Here is a 20,969-nt window from a genome sequence, read left to right as displayed (position 1 = left end):
CTTATCCAGAAATAAATTCTTTTTAATTCAATACTTGTTTTACGTAAAATTGCATTACTTATGGATTCTGAATCAAACACTGAACATTAAGTAGCAATCTGTATGTGCCCCATTCCTCAAAAGCTAAATGTCTTGCTGTACTAAACAGGTTAAGTCACAATGAATTACGGGAAATCCTGATTCCAGATGGAATGTTAAAATTAAATTGTGCAGGATTGTATTATCATGGACTGATTTTGAAAGCATCCTTGCCATTCCAGGAGCAGCAATTCAGAAGAGATATGGGCAAACAAACTTCCCTGAAATTCCTGTCTAGTTAAGATAACTAGTACAATAAACTATAATCTATCTCAGGATCCGTGGACCAGATGCGATCCATGGACCGGATATGGCTTGCACAGGGATACATCACGATATGGCCCATGATGCGATCGGGTTTGACACTCTGATCTATCTGCTTTGTAAGGTGTTGTTTCCGAGGAGTGAAATGAGTGAATTTAACTTAAGAACTTCAATAGAATCAGCAACCCTTAATGTGGTATTACCATTTCTTTTTAAAAGAAAGGAAGAAATATAATTGAAAGGTAATTGTATATTAAGTCTTGTTCTATAAACAAATACAATGTAACTTCACAAAACTTTCCTAATTTACAAGTATGAAAATATCTGGAAAATTATTAATTATTAAATAAAGACACAAATAACTTTTTAAAGCACAATATGAAATTTTGTTGAAAAGTCTGGAAAAGAATGGATATAGCCAGTTCTGTTGCAATAGAAATACAGAAACAGAAATCTAAACACTTGCAGAACTGAACATAATTGAATTAAAACACAGAAGACATAAAAACTGCACATTTTTCATATAATTCTCTAATCCACTGTCCAATTTCATTAAACAGTATCCTTTTACAGTTTTCTAGAAGTTAAAATTATCTATGGAAAGTGGCATGGCCATTCCACATCTTGCATATTTAAGATCACTTGATATAAATTGCCTATTAACAAATATTATTCCAATGACAAAGATGGAATATTGTTTACTAAATGATATACTTACATATTTTTAGTGATTCTACATGCAAAACCAAAGTAATAAATTATTCTACAACAGAATGTTCTGTAATAATTAGCACATCAGACATATCAGTTTCTTATGAATTCTTATTACACACTTCCATACTACATCCAAGCAGAATGTACTAAGAAACATTATGTTTGGTATGATGGTCAAAAGTATTTCTTTCAGGACTATTGATAAAATCTTATTTCAAGAAAGTTCAAAAAATATCTACCATACCTTTTAATAAGTTTTTTAGGATTAAGTTTCATGGATAAACTTGTTGCTGATGATATGGCATTCTGTTTGCCAGGAAGTTTATATAATTTACTATCATTATTAGGTGTCAATTCCTCTTTCTTAACTTTCTATCATATTCTAGGCAGGGTAGGCTATATAGATGACTCTCACCGAGTTCATTGGACCAAGTAAGCAGGATACAAATTGAGACACACAAGGCGACCTGTTTCTCACTGGGGATCATACAGACTGGGGATGAAGTAAACACTGTCCCTGAAAGTATGTCTTTACTATGCCTTTACTTTCTCCCACATAAGTGAAATGACAGGTATACTTGGCTGCAGTTTTCTCATTCAGGCAAAGGTATGACCACTTCCAATTTTCAATTCTCGATGGTTGTTTCTATCAAAAGTAATTAAAGGTAGTCCTCAATTTACGACAGTTCATTTAGTGACCATTCAAAGTTACAAAGGCACTGAAACAAGTAACAACCATTTTTCACACTTATGACCATTGCAGCATCCCCATGGTCACATGATCAAAATTTGGATGCTTGGCAACTGACTCTATGATGCTTGCATTGTCCTGGGGTCATGTGATTGCTTTTTGTGACCTAACGAGCAAAGTCAATGGGAAAACCAGATTCACTTAACAATCGCAAGAATGGTTGTAAAATGGGGCAAAACTCACGTAACAAATGTCACACTTAACAAATGTCTCACTTAACAACAAAATCTTAGGCTCAGTTGTGGTTGTAAGTCAAGGATTATCTGTATGTTGTACATCCAAATCAAATTGGCTGAAGATGATGCACTTTTACTTTTCAGGATTTGAAGTAAGTGAAGTGGGTGATAGGGTAGAAAATTAGGCAGATAAGCAAGAATTTCCCCTTTGAAAACTCAAGCCCAATTTTTAGGTTTGATATAGAGAAAGCCTCTGACATACATGCCATTTGGAAGAATAGATACCTAACAGATTTGCCATGAACATGTTTGCTTTGTCTGAGGGAATGTTTTCCAAGGATAATGGGAGTCCATGATGGAATGGTTCCTTAACCCTTCAAACTTAAAAGTTAGCCATTTTTCTGGTATTCCTGAGGTGTAAGATTTAGATTTTTATCCAATTAACTACATTTGAATACACGTGTGTGTGTCTGTGTGTGTGTGTGTTTGTATGGATGAATTGTTGCCTAAAATAATTTAATTTTCAACTTAAAATTATGACCGATTCCTTTTCTCATAGAGGATGAGCTAACTGCATAGCTTTTTTTTTTTTTTCCTTGACACCATGAATCCACATTGATACAAACTTCAGATACTTCCTGGAATTAAAATTCAAGGGAAATTGAAACACAGTAAATAATTTTATACTTTTCACACAGTATGTGAAGGGGCTGGATTGACCTCAGCAGTTTTTTTTTTCCCCTTTCCCAAGATTCAAGCCAATGTTATTTTATCATTTGGGACATATACTTCTGATACATTTAATCATTTCAGTTGCCACATTTTTTGCAACTAAATCATCTCTTTCACCACCAGCCAGAGAAAGCATTAACTTTCTGTTCTTTTTCTTTCCCTGCTGGCTTGCTTTGTAAGATGACATTAGAAAACTTAGTTTCAACTTATTAAATACTTTGTTCCATTTCATTAAGGAAAAAAAAAATACAAATTCCCAGAGAGAAACACTTTTTAAACTTCTGTCAACAGTATGCATTGAAGCACTAACTATGGAAAAAAATGGTTGGGAGTTAAAACCCAAGGCACAAGGTCAGAAAAACAAAGTCACTAGCAGTTCTTAAAGCTTTTGAAACGCCCACACATTAGATTAGAGAAAGAGCAAGTTTGGAGAATTTCATCTATAGTTCAGCACAAGTGTGTGTTTTTTTAAAAATTCTTTTAAAGAACCTAAAACGTTGGACAAAAACATACTATTACTTTTTAAAAAAAAACAAAAAAAAATCTATATTCTGGGATCATGCAAGAAAATAATCTCTTTTTCTTAAGAAAAATGTAATAAGGTGTTTTGTTGTTTGTTATATATATATATATATAAATGCTTCCCCAATTCAAAACTGTCCAAACCAATGTGACTGTACCGCAAAAGCTCCCTGAGGAAAACGTTCGTCCCTCTCCAGTTATTATATTGCTTCTGGCAGAGTTCGGATCTTTGGGAACGTTCAGATAGTAAGAGAAACTGCAGGCATTTATTTGCTAATGCAAACAAAAGGTACGCAGCACAGCCCTGGACAGCCCAAGCGCGCTATTCCGCGCACGTGCTTGCAAGGCGATACTGGGGGGCGAGAAAGAGGGGGGGGGAAAGACACTTAGCAAATACAGCGCGTGAGGATAAATCAACGAGGTGGCTCAAAAGGCACAAGTTTGCATTGTTTTCGCCCCCCCCCCTTCTCGGTTTTGGCACCGCTCCCACCAGCATCTTCCAAAGAGGCTGCGACTGCAGAAGCCCGAGGCGAAGGCACCACAAGGCTGACTGCAGGACTGCAGTCAGGAGAATCTTGGCACGCAGCAACCTTCCTCCACCCCCCTCTCCCCGCCGCCGTCCAGCCATAGGGTGGGGTCTTTTCCACACACGCCACCCCGTCTGTAGCATACCCACAAAAGGAAAGCGACGGAAGCGGGGGAGGGGGGGAGAGATGCCCTCACCACTTGTCCCGGGGGTGCAAGGGAGGAGGGGGGAGAGCATGAAAGGAAGGTGCGAAAAGAACCCAGTGCAGGACCGGGACGCCCTTCATCACGCTCAGGGAACAAGGCATGAGGTGAGAGCAGGAGGCGCCGGAAGGCCGCACCTCGCGAGGGGCCCGACTAAAGAGCCCCGGCTCTTACTCCTGAGCCTTAACGGCGACTGGGGGAGGAAGGGCTTCTTCTGACAGACAAAAGGTAGGAAAGAGTTTATTACTGCGGAGGCGCCGGCTACGCAGTGCCCTGTCTCAGGAGAGGCCAGTAGCCGCCGCAACAGCAGCAGCACCCGACGCCGCCGCCACGCCCCACCCCGCCAAACTTCTCCCCCTCCGCCCCCCCACGAGAGGGCGGGATGGCAATGGGGGAGGCAGGTGCCCGCGCGCTCCCCGGCAGGTGCTCGGGGCTCCCCCCCCCGGAAAGTTTGCGCGCGAAGATGCGAAGCGGAACGTCCTCCAGAAAGAGCTGCTTACGCCCTCGCCAAACCGGCAGCCTCTTCCAGACACGCGCCGTGGGACAGAGACTCTCGTACCTTGGAGGAGTCCTCCGGTTCTCCAGCCTCGGGCGCGGCTTCCGTTGGCGTCCGCCCTCCCGGACTCCCGGGCTGGGAATCTCCCGCTGCGGTGGTCTCATCCTGCGGGCTCCGCGGTTCCGTAGAGCTCCCGGCTCCCATGTCTCCCTCTCTCTCTCTCTCTCCGGCGTCCGTTTCTCCAACCTCTCGGGTTGAGGAGGGGAGGCGCGACGCTTTTCAACCCAGAAAGAGAAATAGGCGCTAGCAATAATAGAGCCGTCCAGGCAGCTGCGCTCTTCGGCGCCTTAACTTCAGCTGCTCGGGAAAGCGGTCAGGCTGCGACTGAAGCAACCCAGGAGGTTTCTGCAAACTCCTTTAAAAAAAAAAAAAGAGCCAACAAAACTACCTCCTCCCTGGTCCCCCGCCCGCCTCTCCCTCCTGCTCCATCACATGAGCAGAGCCGCGGACACGCCTTGCAGCATCAAACCTGGGAATCAAGGAAGAGCCGGGCGAGGAGGCAGGCCAGGGGAATGGCTCATCTCCCAGCACCTTTGGCCGAGGTAGCGCTGTCTGGGTCTCCCTCTTTCCCACCCTCGAGGTTGTCCTTCGAACCTTGTGCCCAGGTTCAAGAGGATGAGAAGTCACTCCGATCCCATCACTCCCATGAATGGACTTTCATCTCTGAATTCCATCATAAAAGGAGTGGAGGGGTTGGGAGGAGGCTTTATGGAGCATCTGACCTTCAGCTTTCAGCTGAACAACCTCTCCCTCCCTTCCCGGCCTTGAGAGATGCATCTGACTGCTCTAACACGCCTACTCTTCTATCCAGGATCTAGGAATCATGGATTGGATTTAGCGCAACTGTCTCCTAAGTGAGGCTTCTCACACTTAAAGCATGGCAAATCGGGAGTGTAATCTAGTTTTAATCTGGTAATTTTTCAAAGAATGTAATTGGAGGAGAAAGTCAGATCATGTAAAAAGTGCCAACATCTGTCATCACTCAAGCCACTTGATCCTTGCGTAAGTGAACAATACAAAATTGTTACCCAGGGGTATCGTGGGATCAAGCAACAGCAAAGAAAAATGACAGGTCAGCAGCGTATGATTTAGAATTAGATGGAAGGTTTTGTGGAACATGAAATAACTCACATTATGAATTTCTTTTAAAAAAATAAAACACCAGCCATTATCTCATTATTACTAAACTCTGTTGAGAGGACAGTAGTCGAATTCAGACATAGTCTAAAATAGTCTATAAAATAGACATATTGTATTCTGTGAGGTTTAAATACTGTTGATTTCATTGATCTACCCTTATGTTTAAAGTTTTAGCTGTGCTTAAATAAGCCCTGAGATTGCTTTCCATTGTGGATGTAAGAAAGGTTATGAATGCTTGAAAAGGAGTGAAAAGAGAAAAGAAAAGATTTTTAGTCAAACCCTGAAAATTAAGCCTTCTTTACAATGCTAGTTATCTATAGTATTATTAACAATTATCCTTATGACCTTAGAATAAATTGTTATATAAACATTCAGCTGTGTTTTGCTAATGTTTTACATATTGGGATACCTATATTCAAGTAAAAAAAATTTTACACAAAGACTCTTCCATAATCAGTGGAGGGGTCAAAAAAGTCAAGATGGCAGCCACAGTAGCATGACTGAAGCCCCACAGTAATATTTGCAGGCGGTGTGGATCCATGGGGGGCAGGTGTATTTTATGCAGTTTTCCTATAATAAAAAGTAAAGTATAGATGGACTATAAACATTTCCATCGTTATAATAAATAATGAATAAATTGAATACATGTTTTGGGAAGTAGCTATATATATGTCCCTGTCTTCATTTGATGTGTACAGTTTAGAGTACATATTTGGAAGATGAAGCTGTAGTTCTAAATGTATGTGGAACACAAGTAGCGACACCAATAAGACCTGATTTACTAATTATAATAAAGTGGATTTGTGGATGTATGGGGATTTCCCTAAAATAAAATTTAATAACTTAATTTTTAAAGATGAAATGATCTCTTAACAAACTTACAAACCATTATAAATTCTACAGTGTAATTTGTTATAAAGGTAACAGAAAGAGAAAAGAAACTCATAAAGAAAGGTCTCGACTCAAACCATCACTTACATCAGGATAAATACTTTTTCTCTTAATACAGAATGGGTTCTTTATGTTATTTCCAATTTCAGGTTAAGTTACAGTAGTTTATAAAACCAAGTAAGGAACATGGGATTGTGTGTCCCAATTCTGAATTAATTTAACCTTAAATCTACATATGAAGCAAGTTTTAACTTAAGAAACTACTTTAAATATAAAAAATAAGTTTGATAAACATGTTTAAAAGTGTTATTTTAGTTATTTTAAAAGAAGGGTCTTTTTATGAGAATTAATGAACAATCATATCTTTGCCATAAACTGGCCATAAGTACCATTCCTTTGGCAGACAAGATGGGTCCATTACTGGGTAACATCTACGGAAAAATGTTTTTAGAATTGATGCTCCACTAGTGTTACTAACGGGGGCAAAAACAAATATAAAAGAGGTATGTTGGGTTTTGTAAGTTGCAAAGTTTCCTTTTCTTCCAGCATATCCACAAAGCTGGGCCCAAACCATGGTAATTGTGGCACTGGTGTTATTTACTCCCCCACTAGAATTAGTAATAAGGAAAATGTAGCATCATTTTTGCCCAATGATAAGAGTGTTGTGTCTGATAATATTCCACATAAATATTTTCATATCAGGAAAAATTATCAGTATTGCTAATAACAGGAATTAAAATATATTTGCATTGATTAATAGTCTGTTTGGGCCAGTGATTAAGGCAGCGTACTCTAGTCCTCTCTTAGGCATGAAAGTTGGTTGGGGGACTTTACGCTACTTTGTCTTTTAGTTCAATCCATCTCACAAGACAGATGTTCTTGGGGAAATAGGAGGCAGGAGCATTATGTATACTGCCTTGAGTTGGATAAATTAAAGGTGGGATATAACCATATCGGGTCTATAATCATATCAGGTCTCCTCACTCATTTTTATTAATTATTTTATTTGACTCCTGATTGAAAAATGCCCCCAAAGTGTAGTCTGAATAATATTTGGAAGCAGTTGCTATCAAACTTTCCCGCAGAGGCTCAATCCACATACAAATCTTCAGGAGTGAACGTAAAACATCTTAATTATTACAATACTTACCAAGCCCCTAATACAAGGACAGCACAGGACAACAGATCTTACCTACATTTTCTGCCATCTCTAGGTCCCGTTTCTCAACTATTTTTTTCTGAGTCTTTTCAATTCAGTCTTGCATCCTCCACTATAGCTAGACCCCATATGACTGTTCCTTTTTCTGAGTCTCTTAACTGTTTTTCAATGCCATGATTCTCTATTGGAATACTAGTGCATCATTAGAAGGTCAGTTGATGTCATCATTGACAGAGTGGGATTTTGAACATAACAAAGCCTATCTTTAAAAGTCAAAATACTGTTAGTTCCTATATCCAAACACCCCATGCAACCAATAAGTATTTTGGATTCCCACTCTTTAGGAACTCATATTTATGGGAGAACACTCTTTGCTTATTGTTTTAATGCAGATATTTCCTTTTGGAAGATGCAGCTGGATAGTACAATGATAATAGTACAATATAACTGAATCACCATGGTTGTTAAGCAAACCCAGTTTCTGTAATGGGCATTTTTTTTTTTTGCCAGAAACGGAAAGTAAATGCTGGTTTCTGGTGAAAAAATGTCGCAAATTGTGATGATATGACATAGGACGCTGCAAACAGACATAAATGTCAGCTGCTTGCCAACCCAATACAGGTAGTTCTCAACTGGCAACTTTAATTTAGCCCCCAAATTCCTGATGCTAAGCGAGACCATTGTTAAGTGAATTATACAACTTTTCCTGTCACAGTTGTTAAATGAATCGCTGCAGTTGTTAAGTTAGTAACATGATTGTTAAATGAATCTAACTCCCCCATTGACTTTGCTTGTCAGAAGGTTACAAAAGATGATCTCATGACCCTGGGACACTGCAACTATCATAAATATGAGGCAGTTGCCAAGCATCTGAATTTTGATTACATGACCATGGGGATGCTGCAATAGTTGTAAGTGTGAAAAACGGTCATAAGTCACTTTTTCAATGCTGTTGTAACTTCAAACAGTCACCAAACTTTTAAGTCAACGACTGCCTATATGCGCTTATGTGACCGTGAGAGGCAGCTGTTGGAAATTTGAATCTAGATCCTAAGTACCTTTTTTGGGGTTGGTTGTGATTTTGGTTCCTAAGTGACTGGTTGTAAGTTGAGGAATAACAGTAGTCAGAATGAAGCAGCCATCTTGAGTGACCGATTGAGGAGCACAAAATGGGAGCAGAGGGTTGAAAGTCAGAAATCCATCTGACTTTATTCTATGAGGATAAACTGAAGGGAGTGACTTAAATTTAATGATCTAATTGTAGTTAGTTGGAATTTCATCCGTTTGATGTATTAATTGAAAGCTCTAATGTAGTTTTCTGCCTATAAAGTGGGTTTGAAAACGGGGCTTTTTTTCCTTTTCATATATAATGCTTGTAAAATATTATTGAAAGTGAACTTTAAAGTATATGTCTTAAGAGGAAGTTTAAAAAAAGATGTACAAGAACTTTAAAGAAAAGTTTAGAGTTTTAAAATGGATGTTGTGTCCCTGCAGTCACATGATTGTGATTCAGGTGTTTGGCAATTGTCTTGCTGTTACAGCATCACAGTGTCCAACAGTTATGTGTGATGTCAAATGTGACCTTCTTTGGTGAGTTTCTACAAAGAAAGGCAAAGAGGAAGGTGGCAGGAGATTTCAAATGGCGACAATGTGACATTGCACTAACATTGTGGGATTTGCAGAAGGATGAAAGCACCAACATTTGTGTCAGTAACTGGTGCAGTGACATGACATTGAGCTTTAACATGCCAATGAAGATTTTGAGCTCAATTGTAGTCATAAATCAAGGACTCTCTGTACATAGATACACACCAACCCATGCTAATACACACGTAATGGAAAGACAATACATCATAGAAAATAGAGAAAAAAATAGGAAGATAAAGGGAGAAATTGGAGAAGAATCAAAATACAGAGGAGACTGGCTCTGGCCATGTTTAAAGGAACCCTGTTCCCTCAATATATTTAATTAGATAAAAGGGGGGGGTTTAATTAATTAGCATACTCATCTCCAATCTGGAGTAAGCCTAGTTAGATTTGGATTGCAAAAATGGTTTCAATTCTATACATTTCTTTGTTTTGTGCACTGGCCATTTGCTTTTTTGTTTGTTTGTTTGCAGCCAGATCAGGTAAACCTAAGCAGGAATGCACAGTCATGGATAGCCATTGGAAGACTGAAACCCAATCAATTGAGCTATTTTTAAAAAAACAGGTTTTGGTCTCACCACCACCACCACCCTCGCCTTTCCAAAAAGAACTGGAAACAAAGGGATTGAAAGATAAATTATTTTATGAGAGAGCTCAGTATCAAGTCCCAACATACTTCCCAGAAATTAATTTGCTGCAACAGCCAAGCCACACTTACTGCAGCCTGGGGATATCATGAAGCTCTGCCATTAATTTCCTGAGAAATAGGTTACGTAATTCCTGGCAAAAATAGTGGGAGATTCTGCATTGTTAAAATGAGCATATGTGATCCAGTTAGTGTGAAGGTGTGCAGAAATTATGGGAATAGTAGGGCTGTTGTGACAACAAATCTATCTAATCGGCAAAGCCCAAAATCAAAGTTTCATTTTTTTTCACCCCGAGCATAAAGTCCAGAAGCAGTTTCCAAGTAGAGATAAAAATTGGTTGTATTGTAATTAAAGCAGTTGATTTAGCCGTTTTAGCTTTGTTGTTAATAAAAATTACTAGTATATATTATATTGCAAAAGTAAAAAGTTGAAACTGTGTTATTACCTTATTCTACTGGGCTAAAAAGAGTTGGAAGTCCATGCTTTTTTTTTCTTTTTTCTTTTTACCCTACATTAATTCTTCTTTTTCATTCCTTACTTTCTGATTATTTTCATTTTTCTTTGGATTTTTATAATTAGATAAACTAATAAAAATAGTAGGGCTACTATATCTGAGCTCCAAAATTTGAGAAGACCACTAGACGGCAGAAAACAATTTTTGTGTACCTTCTTGGTTCCATCTGGGGGACATTTGGAGGTTTGCAGCCCAGATTATTAAAATACAAGGCCAGTTAGTGGATAATACTTAAAGTCAGCCTGACGCCAGGTGCCAAGTGTGGCCCTCATGTTGGAACAAAATTTACAGCTCTTCCTGAAACTATTTGTTAATTAGAGAATATATTCATAACCTTAATCTACATTGCCTCAAAGCAATAATTACAGGCAGTCTTCAACTCACGGCTGTTAATTTAACAATGTTTCAAGTTATGATGGCCTTGGAAAAAGTGACTTATGACCCATCCTCAAAGTTATGACCATCACACCAACCCCACAGTGATGGGGTTGGGCATTTGACAACCAGCTTATATTTACAATGGTTGCAGAATTTTGCAGTCACATGATAGTGATTTGCCACTCTCTTGTTATGGCTGCCACATACAGACTACCTGTGTTTATTTATATTTCATGGTGGCTTCTCCCCTCCATCACTACTACAGATAGAACATGTATATCAGGACTTAAGGAATTAGATATCACATTTATTATAAAGTTTTGAGAAATTACATGGTCCAGTGACCTGCAAGATGTATTCAGAATAGAATCAATAAGAGTAGATAAAAGAACACAATATGTTGTAGGAGATGAGGAGAGAAGGATAGCTATAAAGATCTGGTATAGTAGACATCATTTATGTTAGCTAATATTGCTTGCATAATAATGTACTCTGCAATTCAATAGACTCTCATGAACAACTGACCCAACTTCCCAATTAGTCTATTAAAATGAAGTTTTACTATAGGCTTTTCTCCAGCTGAAGTTGGAATCAAGTTTCTGACTACCTTCATTTGGAAAGTTTCAAGCAGAGACAGGAATAGTGCAATGGACTCGCCATCCAGGACACTCTACATTCTGTCCAGCTCTCATTTTGTCAGGGGACTCTGTCCATTGAAAATGGCAAGATACTTGAACACCCATCATTGGACTATTTCTACAGAAGAGATTGATCTGTTACAGAAAAAAACCTAATGCAAATGAGCAAATTGACTTCAGGATACAGCATATCCTGTATAAAACATTAGCCGCAGCATAATATATGTTGATGGATCATATTGGAATTTATCAGTGCAGCTTACTTATCTCTGAATTCAATTGCCAGTCTCATCTAGACTGTAATTATTATTTGACCCACTGCCTTGAATCAAATTGGGCATTCCTCAGTTTTCAATAGGGTGGTTCATCTTTGCAATCAAAAGTTCTTAGGGACATTTGTGCCTAGGCAGCAGCATTAAACAGCAAAATTGAAAACAGATAATAGCAGTATGATTTTAATCCTTTAAATAAGCAGATGATACCCTACCTTCTTTCATTAAACATTTTAAAGAGCAAAAGCATTTTTGATTAGTCTAGACAGGATATACATCTTTTGTTGAACTGATAGCTGCATTTTTCTTTATATAGCAAAGGCAGAAGTGGGCTGCTGCCGGTTTGCCCTAACTGGTTGTTCCGATTCTGCATGGTTTGGAGAACCACCAAATCGGACCACCGGCTGGCCCCCACAAAATTGGCCTGAAAAATGGCCTGAAAATGGCCCCCAAAGTGGCCTGAAAATGGCCCAAAAAACACCCAAAAATTAGGCCATTTTTCGGGCTGTTTTCAGGCTGTTTTTCAGGCTGTTTTCAGCTGTTTTTCAGGCAAAAGTGCCCTGAAAAAAACAGTTTGAAAATGGCCCCAAAAATGCCCAAAAAACAGGCCATTTTTTCAGACCTTTTTCCAGCTGTTTTTCTGGCCAAAATTGGCTTGAAAAACGGCCCAAAAAAGCTGGCTGTTAGAGGAAGAGAAGCTGGGTGAGCTGGACCCAGACATGTCCCAGATCTTCTCGTTCCAGTAGCAGCAACCTTACACTCTTCCCCTCTCTGCTAGCCCCATTCTTCACACGGGATTGCTCAGCAAAGGAGAGGGAGAAGGGGGTGGCATTTCTGTGTGCTCCCATTTCTGTGTGGCACCCTCCCCTCAATGCTAACAGTTGCCGCTACCCCCTTCTCACTCTCTGTCTCAGTTGCTGAGCAATCTGACACACACACACACACACACACACACACAAACAGGTTGGATCTTTCTTTCCTCCTGCCCCTCCCCCACCCGAGACCCCTGGATTCCCTCCCCAACCCTGCCTTTCCCATACAGGTACCACCCACACAAGTGATGTGGTATTCACTTACCTTCACTACTAGTTTGCAGATGTGAACACATGCATGCGCAGGGCCTTGCGCACATGTGCAGAGCGTCAAAAATGGGATGTGATTACGTTCATTCGGGCGGGTAGGTGGAGCCTCCTGCAGCTGCCACAACCGATTCACCCAATCCGGATAGAACCGACTAAATACCACCACTGAAGTGACATAGAGTTGGCTACACCCACTGTCACATGACCCCCACCTACCCAGCCAGCCAGTGTTAGGGCAGAGAAGGAGTTGTTAAAAAATTTGGAGCCCATCACTGAGCAAAGGCCACGTTGTAAACATTGGGGGAGGAACAAAAGATTTTTAAAGGTGGGTGAGAGCAAACATTGAAATACAAAGTAGTTGAAAAGAGAAATGGAATTAAAAAATAAATTAAAAATGACAAAAATACAGCAAAGAAATGTATAACAAAAATATCCTCCCACTTTCTTTTGATGATGTTACCCATTCAGCCAACTCTTGGCGATTCTATGGACCAGTTTTCTCTTGCGCTCCTTTTACAACTGAAAAAGATATCAAACTAGGCTTATTTCCTTGATGTTTATGTCAGAGATTTATTTCTAAAGCCATCTGAATGAAACAAAAACCTTTGTCCTAAAGTTGTATAAAACCAGATAATGTTCTTTTTATAATCATTTTATTTTCATGTTTTGATATGTGCTGCAGCTTTGACCAAAATAATATTAATTGCAAGCATAAGATAGAAGACCATGTGATATTCTCATGATTTTATCATCGTTTTTGTTTTCTGCCTAATTTTATATAACTTGTTCACATGGAAAGCAGACCTAAGACTAGTGTTGCAAACAAAGATGTGTCATCTCAGGGTCCAAACCCAATAGTTACACATGGCAAATAACTTTGCTATAGCACATATTTTATTAGGTACTCAACAGGTATAAATAGCCAATAGAATGAAGAACAATAATGCATCATGCCAGCTTTAATATGAAGTTCCCTATGTAAATATTTCTGATATAACACAAATACAGAAAAGTTAGCTGATTTGCCAAAGTCCAGAAAGGAAAAATACTCCAGGACTTAAAATATGCTAACAGACAGTCAAAACAAAGTTAGTCTTAAAATATCAGCAGCTTCAGCAAGAAGAAAGTCGGGGCCATAGAATGGTAGCCATTATAAAAGAACAGGAGGTCTTTGGAGAAATTATAATATAAATAAAATGTCTTGATATGAATTTAATTATTCTAGGTGAATTCTTTGTGTATGATGTCCTGTCTTCTATTTCTATGTATTGTTTTAAATAATACTGTAACTTTACTTGAATTTAGGAAAGACAGATATAAATATTATAAATGAAAGAATTAATAAGGAAAACTTGATGGACTTGAAAACAGAATTCTTTTTTAAAAAATATGAACAAACTGGATTATTTGTCCAATTCCTATAATGGTAATAGGATCATGACAAAATGTGCACTAATAGTCACCTCTTTAAGGTGCATATTAATAAGATTTATCATATGTAAAATGCAAAATTCCCAATTTTGGAGAGGGCAGTAAAAATGGGAGCAACAATTTTTCTACATCCCTTCGCTACCATCTAACAATCTTCCTCATTTTTGCAACCATGTCTGGTAGTCCTAATGAGTCAAACTTTTTTATGCTCTCTGACCAGCAGTAGCAGCCCTAATTAATAAAAATTGCAGTTAGACCTGAAAGGCTAGTAACTAGGATGTGGAAAGTAATTTTGAGAAGTTAATTATGGACCAGAGAGCTAGTTTGATGTAATGGTTAAAGGCATCAAGATAGAAACCAAGAAACTGTGAGTTTTAGTTCTTCCTTAGACTCAAAGCCAGCTGGGATGACTGTGGGCTAGTCATTCTCTCCCAGCCTTAGGAACCAGGCAAGGGCAAACCACTTTTGAAGAAAACTACAGGGACTCTTTTAGGCAGTCACCAAGAGTCAACAATGACTTGAAGGCAAAACACACAAAAAAGAAAACCATCCAATGGATCACAGTTCTTTTCCATATCCTAGATCAGCATGGCTTGGTGAGTCTTTTATTCATTGTTATCTCAAAGGAGAGAAGAAACCTTTAATAGGATACAGCTGACATCTGCATCCTTATCAGGTTGCAGAGATACAGAGAACAGCCAGCTCTAGCAGACAATAACTTCAAGCAAGAAATAGCACTGTGAAAAGAATAGCAAAGGACAGGGATGAGATAAGAAATGAAAACCGGCAATAGAGAGAAAACATATTGAACAAGGGCGGAAAATAAAAGAGATGCAATTAGGAAGCACATGTAATGTTGTTAATCTGCTGTAATTTGGTTCAATTAATCTATCAGCAAACCCAAGACCTCCTGTAGTATTTAACGTGTTTGATATTTGCTGAAATTTCTATTGCCAAATCAAGCTATATCAAGCACCAGATTAAAGACTTTGGGGTATTCCAAGTGGGAATATGTGTATTACAAAGAATTAATGTAAATATAGTCACTAGAAAGTTGAAGGAATTGCATGGACAAGGTACTAATATTCCTAATGCAAGCAAATATATGGTTTCAAGTCTATAGACTAGGGTGGGAAAGAAAAAAAGACACTAAAAAGAAAAAGGAAATGCAAGCCACTTGTTGCCATAAATCAGTAGAAGTCAAGACTGACTTAAAGAAAACATTGCCCTTCTTACAGCAACTAAATGCTTTAATTAAATCTTATTTGTTACATGACTCCCAGGATGGTGTTAAAGCACCAGACTGGAAACTAAGCATTTTAGTTCCTACTTTAGCACAAATCCAGCTGGATGACGTTGGGCCAGTCACTCTCTCTCAGCCCTCGGAAGGAGGCAATGGCAAACCACTTCTGAAATCTTACCAAGCATGCTGCAGGAATTAATCCAGACTATTGCCAGGACTGGACAATGACTCAAAGGCACAATATATCTGTCCAACTTTTCTCTTCCAACTTATTTGATTGAATGACTAGCACCCTCAATTCTCTGCCCTGCTGGCTGAAAGCACTTGAAAATTTTTTATTTTAAATGTTTATTAGAAGTGAGAGCCACAAGAAAGCTTTATGTCTTATCTGTAACCAATTACTTTGCAATTTGGAAACATCTTTTTTCAGTTTAAATATATAAATTTTGGTATGGTAAGTCATTATCTATGACCTATTCCACTACAGCTGAATAACTTATTTTAATTTGCCTGAAATAATTTAAATGGGAAAACATCTTTAAAGTCCTGTTGTGGATGTGAGCCTTCTACCTAATGTGGAAAGCCTTTTTTACTTGGCTCAGTTTTTTCTGCTTATTTTTGGTGTAGGCAACATGGGTATCACTGCCTAATATAGCTGAACAAGGAACAGAATTATCTAAAGATGACTATAAGCAGTGCCAATCTAGCACTTAATATAAACTATCAGTTCAATTTAAAGAAAAATACATCAGAACCCTTCAATTTGAGAGTTTCTGTGTCTTCAGGATGACCAAACATAGCTCAATGTCAGGTACTTTTTAAATTCCTTAACTCAAACTTATAGTAAGAAAGAAATTCAACAAAGCTTTTCCATGAGAAGATATCAAATTGCATCTTAATTAAACAATGACATCCCGTGTTGAAGGCATTACATCATCTGAACAAACAGGCCTGCTAATCAGACTCTGCAGAGCAGTAATACATTGCCCATTAGCTTTTCTTTCCTTTCTTTCAAGGACAACAGCACAGCAGCAACCCACAAATCTCTTTGAATGGGAGTCTCTGGTAATTGTTGAAATTTATAATTCCTTTTTCAAGTTCTCCCAAATTGCAATTTTCCTGAAACATTTATTTTCTCAGAGCAGTGACTGCAAACAGAAAAAGATTTTGATTTATCCTGTTGCACAACCCCAAAGTATATTAAGAAATAAATAGAAATAACAATACAGTACTTTGGATTTGATTGGGAAGAAGTGTTGTGAAGCACATAACTGATTAATTAAAGAAGACACTAGAATACTAGAAAAAGACGTGTATTTTAATCAGGTATACTGGAGCACTGTAGACGATATAGATAGCCCTTAACTTACAATTGGTCGTTTAGTCACCATTCAAAGCACACACACACCGAGCTATTTACAACCCGGTTTCAAAGTTGAAAGTTTTATTTTTGCAAGACTAGAGGGTTCTGTTTTTAAGGAGGTTTAGTTTGTGGAGCTTTCTTAAAAAATGGACCTTATCCACCAGAGGCTCGCAAGAATAATAACCTGCTTGCAGAACAACACAAATCTAAGGACAGGGACCTCTAGGACATAATACGATTAACCCACCACCATTAGAATAACAAAAGGCAAAAGGTTCATTACATTGCACAACCCCCTGGAGCATCTCAATCAGAACCCTATAAAAATCCATCTATTCACCCAGCCAAGGGGTCAGCCACTCCAGAAACATTGCTGTTGTCACCGAAGTTTCTGGACACCAAATAAACTTTTTCTTGTAGCCAGTCAGCCTCCATTTATGCCCAGCGCCTTTCTCGTGGCTTGGAACCAGACTATATCCTATATCTTATGGCTCCATTATGGTAGTAGATCAAGGACTATCTGAATAGACTGTGCAGACAGACATTCATGTATGCTCTTTGGCAATTAAAATTTGGCAATTTTTTCCCAAATGATTTAAGGCCGTGATGGCAAACCTATGGCACGTGTGCCACAGGTGGCATGTGGAGCCATATCTGCGGGCACATGAGACGTTGCCCTAACTCAGTTCCAGCTTGCATTTTCACACCGACCAGCTGATTTTCAGCTGGCCCCACCAACGACGACCCTCCCCTCCCAGGAGTTTCCACACAGCCCGTTTTGGATGCCAGGTAAGTACAAGACTTGCACGGAGGCTCTGGGAGGGTGTTTTCAGTTTCCAGAGGGCCTCCAGAGGGGTGAGGGAGGCTGTTTTCACTCTCTCCAAGCTCCAAGATAGCCTCTGGAGCCTGGGGAGGGCGAAAAACAGGCCTACCAGGCCCACCAGAAGTCAGGAAATGGGCCATTTCCGGCCTCTGGAGGCTTCAGGGAGGCCTCCTAGGCCCATAATGGGGTGCAGGGGGTTCATGCACACATGCGTGGGGGAGTGCATGGGGGTCACATGCATGCGCGGTGGGTGGGGTACGGGGGGCATTGAATTATGGGTGTGGGCACGCACACGTGTGACCCCCCTGCACTCTCCCCACTTTTGGCACGTGACGGCAAAAAGATTAGCCATCACTGATCTAAGGCATTCTCAGCAATATGATATCAGAAACACATCCGTCTTTCTAATGTGTACATTTGAAATATTAATTTCAGGTTTTTTTGCGATTCTTGGAAAATATAAACATTACATTTTCTCTGAATTTCATATCCCTGAAGTAGAATTCTCTATAACAGCTGTATTTAAAATAGTACATCTGTATTTTGAAAAGAAAGCATACCAAAATAAAAAATAGTGATGTACCTCAGTTAAGTATTTTTAATATGTTATCAAGTATTATAGAGCATACATTCCTAAATTTTTGTTTTTTCCATCAAATTTTGTATTGCATTCTTTATTTTTATTTGGGACCAGCTGAAGCATTATGATCCTGGGGAAAGTGTCAGCTATTATTACGAATGTGGACTGTAGGACTTTGAATTTGATGAATTTATTATGTAATGCAGATCAAGTCATTATATAGAAAATGTAGACACGTTGAAGGGTTTTTAAATAAATTTAATATCTTATTTACTACACATTTTTGACATATATATGCTTTTCCTTTTCAGCACAATTAACAAAGTCCAAAATCCATTTTATGACTTGGCGCAAATCAGTTACTAGTAATTCAGTAGCCTTCATTTGATGTAGAAACTATCAGAAATATAATGTACAATATAATATTGAATTTAAAATACTTAAATAATCATGGGCTTTATATATTGCCTTGTGTTCAGAGCCTTCATTTGATGTAGAAACTGTCAGAAATATAGTGTACAATATAGTCTAACTATTACATTGAATTTCTCATGCTGCATCTCAGTGAACCTCCAACTCACTGTGTAAGTATACAAAGATACTTCCTTCCGATCTGTTGTTTTGTAGGCTCTGGAATAGAGCTAGATCTGTCTGGTCCGTTTTTCTCTCTCTTTTTCTCAATATTGTGCTCCAGTGAGATTTACCTCAAAATAAAGTTGATGTTATGAACCATAACTTTGTAATATGTTCCAGAGATTTAAGGTTAATGCAATTTTCTTTTCTGGCTCTGATGTCTGACTTTTTTTTGTTGGGGGGGGGAGAGATTACTTGAAGTAAGAGACCCAAGGTAAAAATTGGTCTTTGCTCTAGTCATGTAGTAATAGGTTGTACATGTGTTTGGGATAAATGTTAGTAAAATGTGTCTGCCTTATCACATTTAGTTTAGCTTCCGACAGCAATATATGAAATGTGACAAAATATATCCCAATGGAAAAAGGGAAATAATTCAGTTCTTTGCTTATTTTCTTCTGCCCCTGCCCTCTTAACTTCTCTACGAAGGTTTTGTTCAAAAATCTTAACTCATCTAGGAATGAGCAATAAGCCTTCTAAGTGTATTGAACTCCAATTGTTGTCACTGCAAGTCTGGCCAATGATGAGAGATGATGGGATTATAGAGTCTAACAATATGAGAAGGAAGTTTATCTACACTAGGGGTGGGTTCTACTTACCTTTACTACTGGTTCGCAATGGGGCCGCACACATTTGCTTACTTCGCTCGTGCGTGCGCACACTCTTCTGCGCATGCGCAGAAGCGTTCTGATGATGTTGGGGTCAGTGGGCGGAGCCTTCCGCCAGTTTTACTACCGGTTCTATAGAACCAGTGCAAACCTGGGACAACCCACCTCTGATCTACACCAATGTAAGCTATGCTGAGAATGAAGCCATATTGCAATCCATATTGTAAAAAGACTAGCCAAAGCCATTCTCTGATTATTCATCTTTAAGTAATTTCCATTTTCATTAAAAAGAGCTTTACTTCTTTAAAAAAGATTTCCTAATAAATCTGCAGAAATATGATATTTGCAGCAATGCTTTCTCTGACATATTTTAGGTAGCCAAACTTTGCACAGTCTGGAGGGTAGAGTCCATTTTTTAAAAAATCAGAAAAGCTTTTGCAGAGTGAGCTCCCTCAACATTGGTTAACTCAATATTATTGCTATATGTGATAATGTGGTGGCTATGTTGAGTGCACAAAAGCAAATTTGCACTAGACTTATTTTGACATTGCTTGATATACTGAAAGGCTATTCAAATATATTTCAAAGATAAGAGATCACAATTGCTGAGAGAGGGCTAAGTGCCATTTTAGCAATTCTTTTAAATTTGAGTGGAAATCATATATGCTAGCAGGCTAGAATGAAGAAATGAATATTTAAGATCCATAAATACAAATCAAATAAACAGTTCAAACTTAGCTCCAATTCCTTTTATTCTATCGGGCTTTTCAAAATATTATTTTGAAAGGATAAGGACATTGCTAAAAATTATATTTTAGGGGAAAGGCCGAATAATTTACAGATCAGAGGCAAACTTTGCCCAATTTTAATCCCAAGCATCTCCATAAGGATTAGTGATCTCAACTACTTCTACTAAGGATAAAAAATCATGTTAGACCATATTAAAAACTGAAAGCCCAGAATGATAATTAGCGAAAGCTTCCTGGGGTAGTAAAAGAAAATAAATATTCTGCTTTCTGACAGTTTGCAACTTCTGTTTTCCAAACATCCTGCTGATGCACATTTTACTGTTTGTGCTGAAGTTGAGTTGATTATTTCTGTGCTCCATTTAGTGACCAAGAACTATCCCTTTATATGGAGCCTTACTCTAAACTGACTACATATCAGACTTCAGTATATTCCTTTTAGACCTCCAAATTCACCTTGGCAAAACTATTGGAGAACCCTAAGTTGTTAATGCAATATTTTTACATGTCTAGATTGCTTATTTCTTACTTCAGCAGACTGAAGTATTTCCATCTCTAACCCATTACCTTAAAAAGTGTGTGTGTGGGGGGGGGGCTAGCATATTATTGGTCAGTAATCCTGTTGAGTCTACGTATACCGGGCATCTTTACAGCA

General features: G+C 38.6%; 1 protein-coding gene across 2 annotated transcripts in view; it reads right to left on the bottom strand.

Annotated features, from left to right (window-relative positions):
- Positions 1-7,886, bottom strand: part of AKAP12 (A-kinase anchoring protein 12) — a 60,458-nt gene extending 52,572 nt beyond the window's left edge. The window contains exon 1 of one of the 2 annotated variants that reach the window (XM_087887474.1): positions 7,746-7,886. Coding sequence is in view for 1 of the 2 variants with exons in the window: in XM_034419019.3 (XP_034274910.2) it covers positions 4,526-4,666 (141 nt within the window). In the remaining variant the exon portion in view is untranslated. Of the gene's footprint in view, positions 1-4,525; positions 4,711-7,745 lie in introns of those variants that run through there. The other variant, XM_034419019.3, reaches the window with a different exon arrangement.
- Positions 7,887-20,969: the final 13,083 nt, after the last annotated feature.

This window comes from Pantherophis guttatus, chromosome 1 (genome assembly GCF_059756535.1).
Source record: "Pantherophis guttatus breed Tessera chromosome 1, ASM5975653v1, whole genome shotgun sequence".
Taxonomy (NCBI): domain Eukaryota; kingdom Metazoa; phylum Chordata; class Lepidosauria; order Squamata; family Colubridae; genus Pantherophis; species Pantherophis guttatus.
This window is presented reverse-complemented; position numbering and strand designations above follow the sequence as displayed.